General features: G+C 37.4%; 3 protein-coding genes and 1 non-coding gene across 4 annotated transcripts; all 4 read left to right on the plus strand.

Annotated features, from left to right (window-relative positions):
• The first annotated feature begins 979 nt into the window (after positions 1-979).
• On the plus strand, positions 980-4,325 carry LOC137710347 (serine/threonine-protein kinase SAPK3-like). Its single transcript, XM_068449299.1, has 9 exons — positions 980-1,258; positions 2,182-2,256; positions 2,476-2,577; positions 2,704-2,757; positions 2,866-2,958; positions 3,152-3,244; positions 3,427-3,531; positions 3,647-3,745; positions 3,863-4,325. Exons 1-9 carry the CDS (start codon positions 1,136-1,138, stop codon positions 4,142-4,144), a joined length of 1,026 nt encoding a protein of 341 aa, XP_068305400.1. The 5' UTR covers positions 980-1,135; the 3' UTR covers positions 4,145-4,325.
• A 659-nt stretch (positions 4,326-4,984) lies between these two features.
• TRNAG-UCC (transfer RNA glycine (anticodon UCC)) lies at positions 4,985-5,056 on the plus strand. The gene has a single exon. It is a non-coding gene; the product is annotated as a tRNA-Gly (tRNA).
• A 1,531-nt stretch (positions 5,057-6,587) lies between these two features.
• LOC137710776 (uncharacterized) lies at positions 6,588-10,817 on the plus strand. The gene is made up of 5 exons (XM_068449899.1): positions 6,588-7,203; positions 7,508-7,606; positions 9,109-9,153; positions 9,979-10,116; positions 10,331-10,817. The coding sequence occupies exons 1-5, from the start codon at positions 6,805-6,807 to the stop codon at positions 10,691-10,693; spliced, it is 1,044 nt and encodes a 347-aa protein (XP_068306000.1). The 5' UTR covers positions 6,588-6,804; the 3' UTR covers positions 10,694-10,817.
• Positions 10,818-11,944: 1,127 nt separating this feature from the next.
• On the plus strand, positions 11,945-17,506 carry LOC137711417 (DNA repair endonuclease UVH1). Its single transcript, XM_068450655.1, has 9 exons — positions 11,945-12,878; positions 13,025-13,245; positions 13,327-13,412; positions 13,648-13,809; positions 14,408-15,409; positions 15,964-16,074; positions 16,155-16,415; positions 16,501-16,724; positions 17,113-17,506. The coding sequence occupies exons 1-9, from the start codon at positions 12,022-12,024 to the stop codon at positions 17,321-17,323; spliced, it is 3,135 nt and encodes a 1,044-aa protein (XP_068306756.1). The 5' UTR covers positions 11,945-12,021; the 3' UTR covers positions 17,324-17,506.
• Positions 17,507-18,680: the final 1,174 nt, after the last annotated feature.

Below are 18,680 nucleotides of genomic sequence, written 5' to 3' on the forward strand. Positions count from 1 at the left end.
GATTTTCCTAATAGCTAATCTAGTCTAGTCTAGTGAAAGATAGTGAGATCAAACAAACACACCCTATGAGTCCTTGTCACTCCAGGATGCTCACTGTTATTCAAGTCTTGATTAAGAAGAAGAGTTTCAGGGCTAATTCACTGCTAATCCTTTTATGATATTAACAAATGTGAACCCAATATATGCTACATTAGCACTTAATGTCTAATTAGATCATAAAGTTGACGGAGATTTAATTTGGTACAATTTAGAAACCATGATGTGTAAACGTAAAAAATTAAACCTTCGTGGCTCATTTTGCAAATGACCCCAAAAACTTTATGATGTAAAATGTTGTTAGCTCTAAATAAATTATCAAATTACGATTTCATTTTGAGTCAATTTGACCACTGAAAGATATTCAAAATTGAATGCAAAACTGTGGAAAGCAGCTTGTTTGCAAACATTGTCCTTACATTTTATTACAATTCGAGAGGCACTCTGAAAAAGAAAATTTGATCATGCAGTCAGAAATCATTGTAAATTTTTTTATTTAAAATTAAATATAAATAGTACCTGATAAAAACTGATTGCATGGTTTACGATAAACAGATACGATTGAAGGATTTTTGGGATCCTCACAAAGAGAATCCGAAGAGGAACATGAATGAGGATCCTCTGCAGATCCTCTTTGTGAGGATCTTGATGATCATCCAATCGTATCCGTTTTTCGTATATCGTACGATCAAAAATGATTATAAATTTTTTTATTTAAAATTAAATATAAATAATAGCTTACAAAAATTAGTTACGTATAATAAACGAACATAATTAAAAAGATTATGAGATCCTCGTTCTTAAAACAACATGACTTGTACGATTTAAAATGCGTAGAAGACTCTGACTTTATGGTACCAGAGAGATTTAAATTTGGGTTTGTAATTTAGTAGGACCAGCTCTTTGCTCTTTTGACGCGTGGTCTTGTCTTGTTTCTTCGAAGCAATCTTTTCTCTCCATTTTCTAATCTGTCTCCTCTTCTTATCTCCAACAGATTTTTTCGTTTGGATTTTTCCTTTTCGTTCTGATATATTTGTCTCTCTATTTTTTGCTCCTGGGGATATTTGGTGCTTGAATTGTTGGAGGGTTTGGGATTGGGATGGAGGAGAGGTATGAGGCAATGAAGGATCTTGGCTCTGGGAATTTTGGAGTGGCAAGGCTGGTCAGAGATAAGAAGACAAAGGAGCTTGTTGCTGTCAAATACATAGAGAGGGGAAAAAAGGTCATTGCTTTTCTCTTTTTTGTTCCTTTTTCAGTTCATTTATTTATTGTTTGAATAAAAAATTAAAATGTTTGGACTTTATTTAATTGAAATGTTACTGCTAATAGCTGTAGAGTTTGTGATGTATTTTAATTTTTGGATGATTTAAGGGTTGTGATTTTTATATCTACCTGCTGAAAGAAAAGAGTCACTGGGTTTTTGTTTGGAATTTTGTGTTTCTTTTCCCATTTAATATGATGGGATTAAAGTTTCAAAGACGGCTCAACTGCCCATGCTATTTAACATCGATATTGTCCCCAACTAAATCACCGATGTAGTCCCCTGAGGAATGGCATCAACAAAGTCTCATGTAGTTAGCTCTTGTTGTGTGATACTGTTTTGTTTTTCTGATCCATGAAATGTTCAACTTCATACCTTATACCTGCGTTTGTTAGAGATGCTTAGTTTGGATATGACAAATTTCCAAATATTGTCCGAGTTGAAGGCAAAAGATGGAGTATTCGTAAAGCCTGGTATATTTCTGTGAAGTCAAGCACGCTTCTGAAATATTTGTGCATAAAGATAGTGTACTACTTGACTAATTCCGGTTGCATTTTAGATGTTGAGTTACAGTCAGGTAGTGCCGACTCTACAATTCTCATCATGCGGAGAGTTGTGCTCTCAACCTTTTTTGGCACATGATTGTGTTTTGTATCGCTGTAACTTCTAAGTGTATAAGTATATCCTTTTTATATTTAGTTAAAGCTGGATATGCAAATTAGGGTTCAAATGCGTAGCTATTGCCTTAATTGTCTACTGCACGTGTATTTTGGATAGCATTTAGTCATCTGATTCATTTCTAGCATTTTCTTCTCGTTGCGTACCTGTCATGAATATATATTTTAGTAGGGATATAAATTCTTTTTCGGCTTTCTGAGTTTCAGATTGATGAGAATGTTCAGAGGGAAATAATAAATCACAGATCGTTGAGGCATCCAAATATTGTCAGGTTCAAAGAGGTAACAATAACTTTGTATTGATTCGACTGTGTATTTACATGCACTTCCAGGGGTGCATGTCTCCATGTTTGCGTTTTTCCCTTCCCAGCATGTCATTGTGTTATATAATTTTCGGTTAGGATAATCATCAGTCAAACTGGAAGTGATAGCATAGAGCTAGGATAAGGCAGTCTTGCGTTGTAACTTGTACATGAACAAAAGAATCATTTTTGGCTGCAGCTCTTGCTGACTCCAAGTCATTTAGCAATTGTCATGGAATATGCAGCTGGCGGTGAACTTTTTGAGAGGATATGCACTGCTGGTAGATTTAGTGAAGACGAGGTTAGCTTGTTTAGTTTATTTGGCACGTTTGATTCAAATTCCTATACTTTTTGGTGCGTATTGAAACTATATGTAACTGTTAGTTTTTCTGACTGATTGTTTGACGGTAGTTGCCCTTCATGACAGGCAAGGTTTTTCTTCCAACAGCTGATATCCGGAGTCAGTTATTGTCATGCCATGGTATATCTATATTTGACAAACACAGAAAGATATGCATACACATAACCAAATGTTTCCTGTTAAGAATTATAGTTTCTCTTCTTACATTTGGGTGTAATTTGACCGCAGGAAATTTGTCACAGGGATCTGAAACTGGAAAACACACTCTTGGATGGAAGTGCTTCACCACGTCTTAAAATATGCGACTTTGGATACTCCAAGGTTATTATGAATTTCTTGTTGAATAAACTTTGTTTAGTTCAGTGTACGCGGATTATTCTGGTGCTCTCTAGTCTTTTTTACCCACTTAAAGAATTTTTTGGTTAGCATCTACTTGCCTGATATGTATAATATATGTATATATATATATATATATATATATATATGTAAATTTATATTATTTACTACCTTGCAGTCTGCTATACTGCACTCACAGCCAAAATCAACTGTTGGAACGCCTGCATACATTGCTCCAGAGGTTCTGTCACGGAAGGAATATGATGGAAAGGTATCTAGTTTCCATTTGTTTCTGCAACCAGCCTCAAAAGTTCAATCATATTGTGGGATTTTTCTATATGTTGGACAAAAGTAGTTCTGATCATGTAGTAGCTTACACATAATATCATCCAAACTGATACAATCATACTACGTACCATATTATTTGCTTTCTAAGTCAGTACAACTTGGTAGCTTGCAGATGTTTGGTCCTGTGGCGTGACGTTATACGTGATGTTGGTGGGAGAATATCCTTTTGAGGATCCTGAAGATCCTAGAAACTTTCGTAAGACCATTGAGGTGAGCTTCACCTTCATCCCACACACACACACGTGGTAGTTGTACATTGTGATCTTAATTCCAAGGGTTTTGGCTTTTATTTCCAACAATCAATTCATTGCAACTTCTGAAACAGAGAATTATGAGTTCCCAGTACACCATACCCGACTATGTACGTGTTTCTGCAGACTGCAAGCACCTACTTTCTCGTATTTTTGTTGCCAACCCTTCTAAGGTAACATGGGTTTCTATTGTTTCATTTGTGTTCACTCGATGCACAAGAACAATGTACGGACTATGGAGATAAATGTATGAAACAGCACTGACAATCCTTGTCATATCGTCGTTGTAGAGGATCAGTCTTCCTGAGATAAAAAAGCACCCTTGGTTTCTGAAAAATCTGCCGAAAGAGCTAATTGAGGTCGAGAGAACAAACTACGCGGTAGTGGAGCGTGACCAGCCTAAACAGAGCATTGAAGAAATAAATAAGATCATATGCGAGGCAAGGACACCAGGGGAAGGTGGATCGAAAGCAGGCGGTCAAGCTGTTGCTGGGCCGTCTGACTCTGATGATCTAGAGACTGATTTGGACGCCGAAGTCGATGTCAGTGGTAGCTTTTCAGGCTATCCGTGAGCAAGATATCGGAAGGATTTGTTCTTTTTAGAGTTTGTTTACACACATAAAAAATACTTCCCTTGGACATCTCACATTTATGGTGTTGATCACATTCATGCTATACACATTTGTACAAATAATTTGAACATATTGAAGTGGGATTGAGTTATTTCCATTGTATGTAGATTGTATTTGGACATGTTTGGATCCGCAATGCCCTTTATTTTTTAATACTTTTGTGGAACTTTTATCTTCATAAGTCAGATAGCATGATCTGCAGAATTTAAAGTGTCTAGTATTTAATAAAATTTTGAATAATAATGATATTTCCAGAATGGATTGATAAAACTGGAGTAGTGTCCCAGGGTTTTAGCCCATTGAGCTTTGTTTCCTGAGCTACAAATTCATTTTGTCCAAATAAAAGGCTGTAAAAGGCGAACAAGAGGAGTTCTAGTGGTGTTGCCTAAATGATCATTGCTTCACATTGTGACAAGTTCAGAGATCAATATTCATAAAGTTTCAGTTCATGGACCGAAACTTCAATTGGATCAACGTTTAGATACCAATGTTCCAATTTTCTCGAGTTGATTATAATCATATAACAAGTGTGTAGGCTTGCCTGTCATTAGTGTGTCTTCTAATTAGGAGTTCATTTTGGATGGGGCAACATGATCAGTGGTTGGTCATACCACTCTTACAAAAAATTAAAGTCCCTACATTGCGACTTCATCTGACCTAAATCTGCTCCTATACTATGTGAAGTGAGAGTTCTATAAAATTTTGTTCTAGCTATGTGACGATCTGAGAGCTGTACAAAGTCATTAAAAGAATAAAAAACAGAGAGGCCTTACATCAATAGCGTTTGTAGTCCAACGGTTAGGATAATTGCCTTCCAAGCAATAGACCCGGGTTCGACTCCCGGCAAACGCACATGTTTTAAATTTCCTGTTTTAAAGAAAAAACAAGCGCTTGAAGAAATTCAAACTGGCTTTTTAGCCCTTTAAGATGAACTTTGCGGATCCTATCTAATAAACCTAACTGCTTTTTATCCCTTTAACTTTGTCTATTGAAGACGAATTAAGCAAATCCTATCTAATAAGCGTAGCTGCTTAGTTTCAATGTTTACCATTACCATTAAATTTTTATCTAAATTTTTTGAGTTTCCAGACGTACCTTAAAAATTTACCAAATGCTTCAAGGACAGCTTAATTACCGATCAACAACACACACCTTAATTTTACAAGCATAAGACTTCCTATTCACGCGGAAGTTTCGGTTCCCATTGGTCAAGTACCCTAAAATAAGATTGAAGTGGCACATTAGCTCCAACGATGCAGAACCCTTAAAGATCATGTGGCATATGCAAACTTATCGTCTAATATTTGATCTGGATTTTTTTTTTTGGCTTAAATGTCCAATAGTTCATTTGTTACAGTCATTTGGCCAATTTAGTTATCATATTTTCAGTTGGTCAATTATTCATAAAAAATATCATAACTTAATATAGAAAAATATTTTTCAATTAAAATAGAAAAAAAATTATAAATTCTTAATGAAAAAAAAAATTAAACAAACCCACTTTATCATCTGCCTTGTCCTTGACCCAACCACAACCTTAACCGCACAAGCATGCAACTCGATGAACGTGTCTCTAGATCCACCTTGACATCAGCTATCACCATGTGAGTTCCATCATTGTAGTCTTGAGAAAATTAGTCCGATCACCTCTAATCTTACTATATAATCAAGAAACATACCGCAATTGAGAGAGCCATATATTACCCTTTCTCTTTTTTTCTTTTTTTCTTTTTTCTTTTTTTTTTTAATTTTAAATTTATAGAAAAATACAAATCAATAAGAAATAATATGTATAATAGATAAAACTTCCAATATGAAAAATCATTAAGGTTGTGACATAGAATTTTTTTTTAGTTTTTTGTTGGGGGGGGGGGGGGGGGAAGAAAGCTAGGAGAGGAGAAACGTACCGCAATTGAGAGAGCCATATATTACCCCTTCTCTTTCTTTTTTTTTTCATTTTTTTTTAATTTTAAATTTATAGAAAAATACAAATCAATAAGAAATAATATGTATAGTAGATAAAACTTCCAATATGAAAAATTATTAAGGTTGTGACATAGAATTTTTTTTTTAGTTTTTTTTTTTTTTTTTGGGGGGGGGGGGGGGGGGCGAAGAAAGCTAGGAGAGGAGAAATGATAGGAGGAGGTTGGGAAGTTGGAGGAGAGTAAATTTTTTTTTTAAATTTTATAGCAGTTTATGCATTTTCTAGCAGACGATGATCAAATTAGTCAAATTAAAAACACAAGAACTAATTGATCCAATGACCAGAACACAATTATCCTTATAACATATGAGGTTTCTTTTTTTCATTAATCATCACTTCCCCCATAAATTTGTCCTTAAACAGACCTTAGAAAATATAAAATGACATTGATCCCCTGCAATTAGCTAACATATCTTTTGTAAACGAAATTAAAAAAGACAACGATAACATTGACCCAGTCGCCCAGTTCCCTATTCTGGTGTTCCCCTCTTTCTCTCCACGATCAATCCTTGTCCAAAGTCAACACCATAATCTCCAAGCTCAATTCTTTACCCTTAATCCAGACCACAGACCCCAAATCGCCTTCCGGGTCTCACTCTTCTCCCCCAATTCTCAAATGGGTCGGAAGCAAAACGACCCAGAAGCCACCCATTACTTCTCTTTCGTCCTCCTCTTGGTGGTTTTGGTTTCCTGTGCTCTGGTCTACACATTCGTCTCTGCGGTGCTTAAACCCAATGACGCCTCTTCATTCTCGGAGCTCGAGTCGTTGGCGTTGGTTGAGGAGGGCGGCGGCGTTGGGGTGGAGGGGGAGAGTGGTGGCGGGTGTTGCAGAGGGACTGAGAATTTGGAGCTGTGGGGGGCTGCCGTGAAGTGGGGTTCTGAGTTTAAGTTCAGTTCTTCTGAGGAATGCTGCAAGGCGTGTAAATCCATGTGTACTGGGACCGATGGGCCTTGCTTGTGTGATTCTTGGGTGTTTTGTGGGAACAAGGAGGCTTGCGGCTCCAAATTTGGTGAGGTAATTTGAATCTGGGCACTGGAATTTTTCCCAAATGAATTAACTTTTGATTATTAATTTCGAATGTTTACGACGAATGTATCCAATTTATGTGTAAGTTTTGATTTGGATGGCATTATATAAGCTCAATAAGTCTTAATCTGTGTAATTGATTTCTTGAGCATATTTTCAAAGTTTGAAGAATAATTAGTCTGCATTTTCCTATTTGATAAGGTTGCATCTTTGGATTATGTTTTGTCAAATTTATTCCATATTTCAGTTCATTAACTTGAACTTCTTTTTGGTTGAAACTTTGTCACTTCAGTGCTGGTTGAAGAAACAGAAAGATACATTGGCACCACAGCGCCAGGAAGTAGGGGAAACAGTTATGTGGACTTCTGGACTCATCTTTGGGAAAGGAGAGGTATGGAAGTTTGGGGAGCATTTGTTTTTATTAATTAATGTGGCCTTTGTATACTGAATCTTGTAGTCATATTTAAGTTGATTTGTTCCCACATGGAATGTTAATCAGTAGAACTATTGGAGTTTATGGAATTTCCATTATATCAGTTCCTATAAGAGGCAGCTAGGTTTAGTTACGTATCAATTGGCAATCAGAACGTATATGGGTAGAGCTTATACTGGGGTTTTGGAAAACATGTAATTTCTGTTGGGCCTTGATAACAAATCCAGTCTTAAACTAAGATTTCGAGTAGCTATCCCAAATTCAAGATGATCGTGTTTTGCCTCTTCCTTGGAGAAGAAGATAAAATAATTCCCAATCATGGTCCTTGCAGATCAGATGATTCATATAATATACAAAAAGAAACTCTAGATAAGTGATTGATTTTTTGTCTTTGAATGAGATCTCAATTTCAATGATGATTTCGGGTGGCCATTTTACCAGAGGTTTGTATTGTATCAATCTAAAGTATATGGGTAACCCAATAATGGAAGTCTCATTACAACAGATAAAAAAGTTACTCTAGGGATAACAAGCTCATCAGGTTGTCACGCCTTTCGTGCAGATCAGAACTTACCTAATTCTGATCTTGCTAATGATCTAGATTCATATCAGAATCCCTAAGTATAAAGTAAACTTTTTAGCAATTGAAGACTCATTCAGATAAAACAGAAAGAAGACTCGATATCTTTGCATCCAGGATTTTTTACATCATTCATGCCTATCAATTTGCACATGGAATGCAAATGTAAAAGTTTGACTAATATGCCTATCAACCGTTTTTTTTTCCTCCTTCATTTTAGTTCTAGCATGCTCATCTTGAGCGCATGTCCTGCTGCTGCTAGTTTCTCAGCTACTGCATGTGCATTAGTGTTGTTTTCAGTCTGCCAGAAAATTCTATCTCGTTTGTCTCTTTGTTTTACTTGACTAGTTATTGCCACTTTTATAATAAAAAATTCCCCAAAATAAGAAATGAAGCTAGAAAGATTTAGACAAAGAGGATAGTGGGTTGTATTGTATAGTATGAATGTTTAACTTTCTTTGTGCAACAAACAGGCATGCCTGGTAAACCATTAAATTTTACCAACTTCCTTTGTACAAAATTTCTGCATTTTCCCCTAATGATTTGTGCCACATGCATTTCATGAAACGAAACTAAAGGTTCAATTCTCTAGATAAAAGGGCAGAAGCATCATTGTAGCTTTTATCATCTTAACAACTCCACTACAAAAAGTAATGCAGAGATCAACAATAATTTGACATTGGAGTTTGACGAGCAGTCAACAGAGAATGTATGATTAACTTAATATATTACTTGTGTAGATTATGTAGTCAGAAGTCAACCATTTTTGTAGATTATGTATCTTGATTTCTTCGTTTGTTGTTGGTTTTCCAGAAATTGGTTGTATGATGGTATGACCAACTTAATATGCTATTGATGTGCCTATCTTTTCTCTTTCTAGGGCATTGTTGGCTTGGAAACAGAATATGGAACTCTTCATATAAAAGTAAGTGTTGGTGCCATCAGAATTTTTAACTCATTTTTTCTTATTTCGTTTTGGATACAATATACGAAAATGCTATTTGCAAATGGAACATGAATCGTTATGGCCAGAGGGAAATTTAAAATGCACCAGTCAGAGTGCAACCTCTGGAGTTAACTTTTGCTAGCATGAATTTATGTTTGTGTTATATTTCTGACTTGGTTCAATAACTCAAGAGAGGTTTCGTAGACATTGCTAAAAATTCGGTATTTCTGTGAAACTCAGTTCTTGTTTATGGCTCTTGTCCTCTTGTTTTAACAATGAATGAATAACAACATGAGAGAACATCATCAAGATTAGAAATTTCCCTTGACAAAACAACAAATTCTTTTGAAAAGTAAACTTCAAAAATTTTAAGCCTTTTGTTTCGCTTAAAAATAACCAAAAACGAAAAAAGAAAAAAAAAAACAGTATTTTTAAAATTGGTGTAAATTGGGATGATGTGGTATATGTGCACATTAAATGATATGATTTTGTAATCTCTCATGTTCGGATATACTAAAGTGTTATTTATTAATCCCAAAAGAATAATGTACCGAATTATATCTGTTCATTGACGTTTTGTTGTTTTGATCTTGTGTTACTTGCTGTTACGATTTGATAAGCTGTATACCTCTCACTAAAAAAAGACATGGAATTTGTCGTTTGGCATGTTGTAGGGATATGCAGTTCACACATAGTGCTGATTTTTAGCACTCAGCAAATGCCATATTTTTGCTCTTCATTTATGTTTTGTTTGATTTATGACATACACTAATAATTTCTAGTTTTATATATTAATTTGTGCAGCTTTTCCCTGAATGTGCCCCTCATTCTGTAGCCTACATTCTTGAGTTGTTGGCATTGCGCCATTGTGCAGGCTGCCAGTTTTATCGTGCAGAGAGCCGAGGGCAATCATGGGATTCAGAAGGAAACCACATAAAAAATGTAAGGCTTGATTAAATTGCTTGACTTAAGTCTAAAATTGATGATATGCATTTGTTAGTTCTGCTGTGTTGTTTATTACCTTGAATGCCCTTTCGCATCTGAATACATGCTCATTTATGGGAGAAGGGCCACGTACGCTTTGCAATCCCAATACTGCACTTAAGAACAGGGGAAATAAACTAATTTGATAACTTTTCCTGTGTGAATTTGATAGACTCCTTTTGGCCCTCCATTTGCACTGGTTCAAGGAACACTAGAAGCCCAAGGAGGCACATTTACGAAGATTCCGACTGAAGTTTGCCCGACCATTAGAAGGGGTTCGGTAGCGTGGATTGGTTCTGGCCCAGAATTTTTCATAAGCCTAGCAAATCACGTAGAGTGGAAAAAAGACTACACTGTCTTTGCTTCTGTTCTTCCAGAAGACATGAACATCGCCGAGAAAATTGCTCAACTTCCGACCACTCCAGAGGTTTGGAACAGTATCAATGTGACCGTCTTGGAAAAGCCCGTTCCCTTGCTTCTGCGAAGAATCAAGACGAGTCATGGAGATCTCACTGCAAACATGAAATCAAATTAAAAGAATCTATACAATACTGGTGTTTATACACGATGAAATCAGTCCCTTCCGACGCTGTTTTATCTTATTATTCTAAGTTAAACTTTATACATATATGAGATATAATACCTAGATCGTTTGATCATGGAAATGTTGAGAGGCAGGTTTTTGCTTATGTTGCTGTTTATGTTTTCCTGCCTTTTCTCTCATTTTGTCGAAGTTTGTGTCTTGCTGGTTTCACTTCACTTGAACAAAATGTAGTGTTTCCTTGTTAAACTGGAGGCTCATTTGGAAGTGCTTTTAAAATGACTGAAAGCGCTTTCAGAGAATGTTTTTAGGTTCCAAAAGTACTTAAAGTGCTTCCTGCAAAAATTATTAGTTGTAGGAAACACTTTAAGTGCTTATACAAAATTCACTTGTAGTTTTCCAAAAGATTTGTTCCAAAAACAATTTTACAAAAAAATGTTTTTAGCCATTTTAAAAGTAGTTCCAAAAGCGAGGTCTTAAACGACTTACACAAAACTTTAATGAAAATTAAAACAAGTAAAACTGATTGCATGGTCAAGAATTCAATCAAGAAAGATCAACGGTTCAATTCTATTTTAAAATCAAATGCTTGAAGCGACCCGCCAACCATCATAGATGGATGGTTTTGATACCAATTTAGTTCTAAAACTCTTTAGCTATGTTTGGGGTTAGGGATTTTTACTCTCAATGGATTTTCAAATCTCAAGGGATTGATGTCAAACTAGTAAGGAATGAATAAAGGATTAGAAAATTCCCCATATGAGCATTACTGATACATATAAGAGGAATTAGCAAATTCTTCTCATGTCTTTTTGTAATGCTGGTATAGAGAATCTTCTAATATTGACTATTATGGTTCATTTCTTCTAATTTGACTTTAATCTCTTAACAACTTGGAAAATCTTGAATCCAAACATAGCGTATTGGACAATATATGCGAGTGCTACTGCCATAATGGTATACATGTGGAATAGCCGAATAGGTCTGAATCAACTATAACAAAATAAACGAAATGGTCATAAAGTATATTTCATCACATATAAACCCATAATTCGAATCTCTTTATTCATCGATTATCTTATATAGCTTATCACATAATGACACTTGTCATGTAACGAGAGAAATATCCTGCGATTTCTTATGAATTATCTATCTCCTTAATGGCAATTTGGTAACTAATGTTAACCACCCAAACGGTCAAAACCCCCACCAAACGGTTGCATACGAACTCCCCCGTGAGTCCGTGACCCTGAAAAACCCTCTCAAAACTTGGTTTTGGTCTCCCTCCACTCTCCGACTCCTCTCTCTCTCTCTCTCCCGAAATGGTTCAATTCCACGAGCACATCATAACCGAACTCCTCGACGATCCTCAAAACGGCAGCGGCCTCGTCGTTCTCTCCTCCGGCCTCTCCCTCCCCAGACTCATCGCCGCCCTCCTCCTCCTCCACACTCCTTCTCAGGGCACCCTCCTCATCCTCTCCCCCCACCAACCTTTCTTCAAATCCCAACTCCTCCACCACTTCCACCCCAACCCCATCCCCGAAATCTCCGCCGACCTCCCCTCCCACCACCGCCACTCCCTATACACCTCCTCCAATGTCTTCTTCATCACTCCCCGCATCCTCATCGTCGACCTCCTCACCAGCAAATTACCCACCTCCCAAATCGCCGGAATCATCATCCCCACCGTTCATTCCCTCACCGAAACCTCCACCGAAGCATTTATCGTCCGGATTTTCCGCTCCCTCAACAAAACGGCGTTTGTTCGCGCGTTTTCTGACAAACCCCATTCCATGGTTTCTGGGTTTGCCAAGGCGGAGAGGATTATGAAGTGCTTGTACCTCCGGAAGATGCACCTCTGGCCGAGGTTCCATGTGGATGTGTCGCAGGAGCTGGAGAGGCAGCCGCCGGAGGTGGTGGATATACGGGTGCCAATGACCAAACACATGGTGGGAATTCAGAAGGCAATAATTGAGGTGATGGATGCTTGCTTGAAGGAGATGAGGAAGACCAATAAGGTTGATGTGGAGGATTTGACGGTGGAGAACGGGTTGTTTAAGTCATTTGATGAGATTGTGAGGAGGCAATTGGACCCCATTTGGCATACCTTGGGGAAGAAGACTAAGCAGCTCGTCTCCGATTTGAAGACTCTTAGAAAGCTCTTGGATTATCTTGTCAGGTACTTGCATTGGGTTTGTGTTTTTGATTGATAAGGCCGATATGATTCAACTAGTATTTGAGATTTTGTTTTAGCTTTAGTTTTCGGAGAAATACATTTTGGGTCAGTAGTGGCAATTGATTAATGAAATGTTCTTGTTTCGGTAGATATGATGCGGTAACTTATTTGAAATACTTGGATACACTACGCGTGTCAGAGAGTTTTCGATCAGTCTGGATATTTGCAGAGTCGAGCTATAAGATATTTGAGTATTCAAAGAAAAGGGTGTATCGGTTTGTGACATCAGATGGTGTGAAATTAAGTGATAAGAGTAAAAGTTCGAAAGGCAAGAAAAGAAAACTGAAAGGGGATGATGATAATGAGCAAGGTGAGGAATTATTACTGTGTGTGGTGTTATTCAGTTTTTATATTGTGTTTTCTGAACTTTTCTTATTTGCATATGTAACAGTTGGAGGCACATCGTCGACCAGTACAAGTAGTAGGATAGTTTTAGATGAAGTTTTAGAGGAGGCACCAAAGTGGAAGGTTTTACGTGTGAGTGAGTGAGTTCCCATTTCTATATTGTTATATTGTTATTCGTCTTTCATGAATGCACAGCCTGGCTGATCAATGTACCATAACACCTAATAGTTGTGATTGAACCCTAATTTTCTTTCTTATGTCAGTTGTCACATTTAATTCTATTGTTACAGTTAGAATGGCCATAGGGATGGTAGTGAAGTTGATAAAATAATTTTATCAACATTTCAATGTGTTAATTTAATTCCAGGAGGTTCTTGAAGAGATAGAAGAGGAAAGGCGACAGGCTTCGTCAAGAGAGGAACTTTTGGTTGAAGGTGATGACGATTATAGTGGTATTGTTCTAGTGGCATGCAAAGATGAACGTTCATGCATGCAGCTTGAAGATTTCATCACCAATGGACCACAGAAGGTTTTTTTTTGCCCTTAATTTTTTTAAATTTTTTATGTTCATTTTGAAGTGTTAGGTTAACTTTGTTTATTTGGACTTGTACTGTATATAAACTGTCCAATAAATGAAATCTGGAGACTTGCAATTGTGGTGATCTCAGACACTTCTGCTGATTAAGTGGGATTTCTGCTTGTTTGACATGCTTGCTTGGTCTTGTTGACAAATAGGTGCTTGTATTTTGAGAATCAACACAAGGGATATGCAATCGTGGTCTTGAGTTGATTGTTTAGAGGTTTAACCTTGATTTGATTGTTTAGAGGTTTAACTTTAACCTAAATCTTCAAATACACAAGCGCATGTTAATTTCGATGAAATTATAACTTGTATGTTAAGACATTTTGTTCTTAAGGAAAGTGCATTTGTGAAAAGGTTTCTGGGCATTGTTGTGCAAGGATATCGTTAATTATATAGTTCCACACATTTTCTGTAACTCTTTAAGCAGTCTAAGATTGTATTTCTGTTTTCTATTATTTAAATATCAATTGGCTTTTCAGAATCAATTATGCATAAGCTTATATAAAAGCTTATCAACCAATTGATGGTGTATTTTCTTGTGAAGGTCATGCGGGAGGAATGGGAAAACTACTTGCTTGGAAAGGGAGAGCTCCGTGACTTGCATACACGGTATAAAAAGAAATCAAAGAATCCCAAAGGTTTTGGGGTTCTAGATGGAGTTGTTCACGTAGCACCCCCACAGAATGCAGAAGCTAGCAGCGTAAACAAGCAGGAACACGATGCCCTTTTGGCTGCAGCTGCTGAAATTAGAAAGCGAGCTAAAAAAGATGATGCTGTTGGAGATGATCCTCAGCTTCTTGTTAGTGGCAGAGGACATGGAAAGGGAAGGGGAAGGGGAAAAGTAGTTCCTTCAAAATCCCCACAGAACGCAGAAGCTGGCCGCGTAAACAACCAGGAACATGATGTGCTATTGGCTTCATCGTTAGAAATTCAAAGGAAAGCCGAAAAAGATGATGCTGTTGGAGCTAATCCTCCTCTTCTTGTTAGTGGCAAAGGACGTGGAAAGGGTAGGGGAAAAGTGAGGACCAAAAACAGCCTTGCCAAGGTTAAATGTTTGGGGAATGAAGCCAGTAATAATGATAAAAAAGAAGTCATACCTGATGATGTTGTTATACCGGATTCAGAGGATGAAGGAGAAGAATATGAACTCAATCAGGTGGTGACTGCTGATTCTACCGAACCTACATGCCAGATTGACCCTGTAGACGAAGGGGTGTTGAGGAAGCATACTGGAGTAGCGGATTCAACTGGAACAATAAATGCTAAGCCACTACCTCCAGTTGACTTTTATGCTCTTGAAAGTGGTCAACCTATACTGGACATATTGAGACCCTCTATTATCATTGTTTACCACCCAGATATGACTTTTGTCAGAGAAATTGAAGTTCATAAAGCTGAGAACCCCTCAAAGAAGTTGAAAGTTTATTTTATTTTCTATGAAGATTCTTCTGAGGTGCAAAAGTTTGAGGCGAGTATAAGAAGGGAAAATGGAGCGTTTGAATCTTTGATTAGGCAGAAGTCACTAATGATGATACCAGTTGATCAGGTTTGATTTTTTTTTTTTTTCCTATGGAGAATCTTCTTTGGGACTGTTTGTTGCAAATGTACTGGTATTTATATCAATGTTTACATTCCTTTTCTGGTATTAATATTGCAGTATTATAATTAAGACTCACAACTGGAAATGTGAATTCTCTTCAGTAAACCAAACAGAGCTTATGAAAACTGTTTAGGATTTCTATATACTTATTTCTTAGTGCTCAACCTTTAGTGTTCTGCATGGACCGTATGAACTACTGCTCTATTACGATTTCTTTAAGCTACTCCCAAGTATACAAGGAAGAGTAGTTTCTTCTTTATAATACGTAGCTGCATGTATGTTTTATGTATTTGTTCTTTTGGCTATAATCATTTAAGCATACACTACTGGGTTAAATGTGTGGTACTTAAAGACTGATTTCCCAGTGGGCACTTGTCTGTCTGTATAACATTTTTCAACAATGTATCTTGAATCATTTAATGAATTTTGAATATTACAGTCGATATCTGTGCAATACTTATGTTTCTATATCTGTGCGTCTCTCCTCAATTTGACTTCAGGATGGGAACTGCTTGGGATTGAATTCTTCCCAAGAACCACAAGCTTTGTCATCCCAAAATTCTTTAACCAGAAAAGCGGGGGGAAGAAAGGTTGCTGAGAAGGAAATGCAGGTGCATTCTTGATCATGTGTTATGTTTTGTATCTCCTTTACTAGAGGGCCAGTGTTTATTAAGACTTCTCAATCTTTCAGGTCATAGTGGATATGAGGGAGTTCATGAGCAGCCTTCCAAATGTTCTTCACCAGAAAGGCATGCGCATAATACCCGTAACTTTGGAAGTTGGGGATTACATCCTTTCTCCACTGATTTGTGTGGAGAGAAAGAGTATCCAAGATCTCTTTATGAGTTTCACATCAGGTCGTCTTTATCACCAAGTGGAAACAATGGTTCGATACTATAGAATACCTGTTCTCCTGATTGAATTTTCACAGGATAAAAGTTTCTCCTTTCAGGTAAATCTGAATCATATCTTTAGAGATTGTTTACTTGGTCGGCCTAATGCTAAGATGGTATATGTTGCTGGATATTTGGTTGCAGTCGGCAAGTGATATTGGTGATGATGTCACACCAAATAGTATTATATCTAAGCTGTCGTTGCTTGTTCTACACTTCCCCCGGTTGCGAATCATTTGGTCTCGCAGTCTGCACGCTACTGCTGACATATTTGCTATTCTTAAGGCAAATCAGGATGAACCTGATGAGAGCAAAGCAACTAGAGTTGGTGTACCCTCTGAAGATGGAATAGTGGAGGATGATGTGAGGTGAGATGCAACTCGTTTTTTGCATGTTGTAATCGTAGCTTCTTAAGCTTGTAGTCAAATCTTTCATATAACTAAGAGTAGGCATAGGGAGAACTAACTATTTTTTTAGCATAGCACGTGGTCTACACAGGGTCCTCCTTATGCATTTTTTCATTCAATAAAAATAAAATCATCAGTGCATATTTGTGGTGATAAAAATATTTAGTCACCAGTGATATGTGTTCCGTGAGAGGGAATTGTATTAGTAGAACCACATCAGTCGTTCCCTGTCAAATACTTGAGTCACTGACCTGACCATGGAATGCCTCATCATTACTTGAGCTCTGGTTTGTTTGTTCATCACTTCTTACTCAAAATGTAAATCTGAGGGGGTGCTGTAAATTTTCAGGGCTGAAAACTACAATACATCTGCGGTGGAGTTTTTGAGACGACTCCCAGGTGTCACAGATTCAAATTACAGGGCCATAATGGATGGGTGTAAGAGCTTGGCAGAACTCGCTCTTATGCCGGTGGAGAAGCTAGCAGAACTAATGGGCGGTCAGAAGGCTGCTCGCACTCTCAGAGACTTTCTTGATGCCAAGTATCCAACCCTGTTATGAAAAATAGCAGTCATCATAATACATATCTAATGTATTCATTGGTGTATCATTGCAGTGATTATTTAGCTTACGATTTTGTCATTTGAATATTGTTGTTGGGTTTAATTATTTTTCATTTGGCAATTCATTGTATAATTTGTTGTAAGCACAGGATATTTATGAGGAAACTTGTTGAACACCGAGGATTTTGATTGCGACTACCCTTGTCATTAGAAACTAGTACTGTGTTTGCTAGGATGTCACTCCCTTGTGCAAACCCACATTCCCAGTTTCCTACTTCTAATAACATGGAAAGCCTATTTTTAGGTTGTCTTATTTAATTTTTATCAGGAAACTTGCCACTGGATCTAATATATGGTCTAAGAATTCTACTGTAACATTGTTTTGGCATTTCCTTGAACTACTGATTTGTTTATGTGCTGTTTGTCTCATGCATAGTAGTTTTTGAAAGGAGGCATTTACGGTTTCTATCTCCCATACACTTACTTGAAAAAGGAACACAAGGCAAGTTGAACTTCCCTCAGACTCAGTTGATCAGGTAGTTTCTGCGTGTTTGTGTATGGAGGAGGCCTCTACTTGGTTTGGTATAAGTATCTTATTACTTATGTCGAACCCTTCACATGATGGCCAAATTCTATGTTGCTTCACCGTGTTTAACTTTGGGTTCTGTCACTAGACAGGCCCCGATAATCCAGCATATGCAACGTCACTTACAGAATCTGATATTTACTTTATATGACAGGTTGGAAGAGTGGCCGGCCAGTTTGCAAAGCCTAGGTCTGAACCATTTGAGGTTAGAGATGGTGTGAAACTCCCAAGTTATCGGAGAAACAATGTCAACGGTGATGCTTTTGATGAGAAATCTAGAAGACCTGATCCACAAAGGTTACTCAGAGCGTACCTCCAGTCTGTTGGCACACTGAATCTCCTTAGAGCATTTGCCACTGGTGGGTATGCTGCCATGCAGAGAGTCTCAGATTGGAATCTGGACTTTATAGAGCATAGTGAGCAAGGAAACAGGTATCTGTTATAAATCATATCTTGATTTTCATGTTGGAACACTTGCAACATATCTTTTGGCTATCTGGCAATTAGCCAGCAGTTCTAGGCATCTTGCATCTCCATCTGACCCAGAAAGCTACATACAAGTCGAGCACCATATCGGTAGTCTAAAATGTTGTCGGTTATACTCTTCATGTTCTGGAGCGTGCAACAGATTGCAAAGATTTGGTTCTTCTTGTATAATTAAAGCTCTGTTGTGTCCTTGGTAAAATTAAGTTCTTTATCATCTGCAAATACTGGTGGAGTCAGACACCTAGAAGTTTCTGCTACCATTTTTACGTGACCCAGATTCTCT

This window comes from Pyrus communis, chromosome 12 (assembly GCF_963583255.1).
Source record: "Pyrus communis chromosome 12, drPyrComm1.1, whole genome shotgun sequence".
NCBI classification, from domain to species: Eukaryota; Viridiplantae; Streptophyta; class Magnoliopsida; order Rosales; family Rosaceae; genus Pyrus; species Pyrus communis.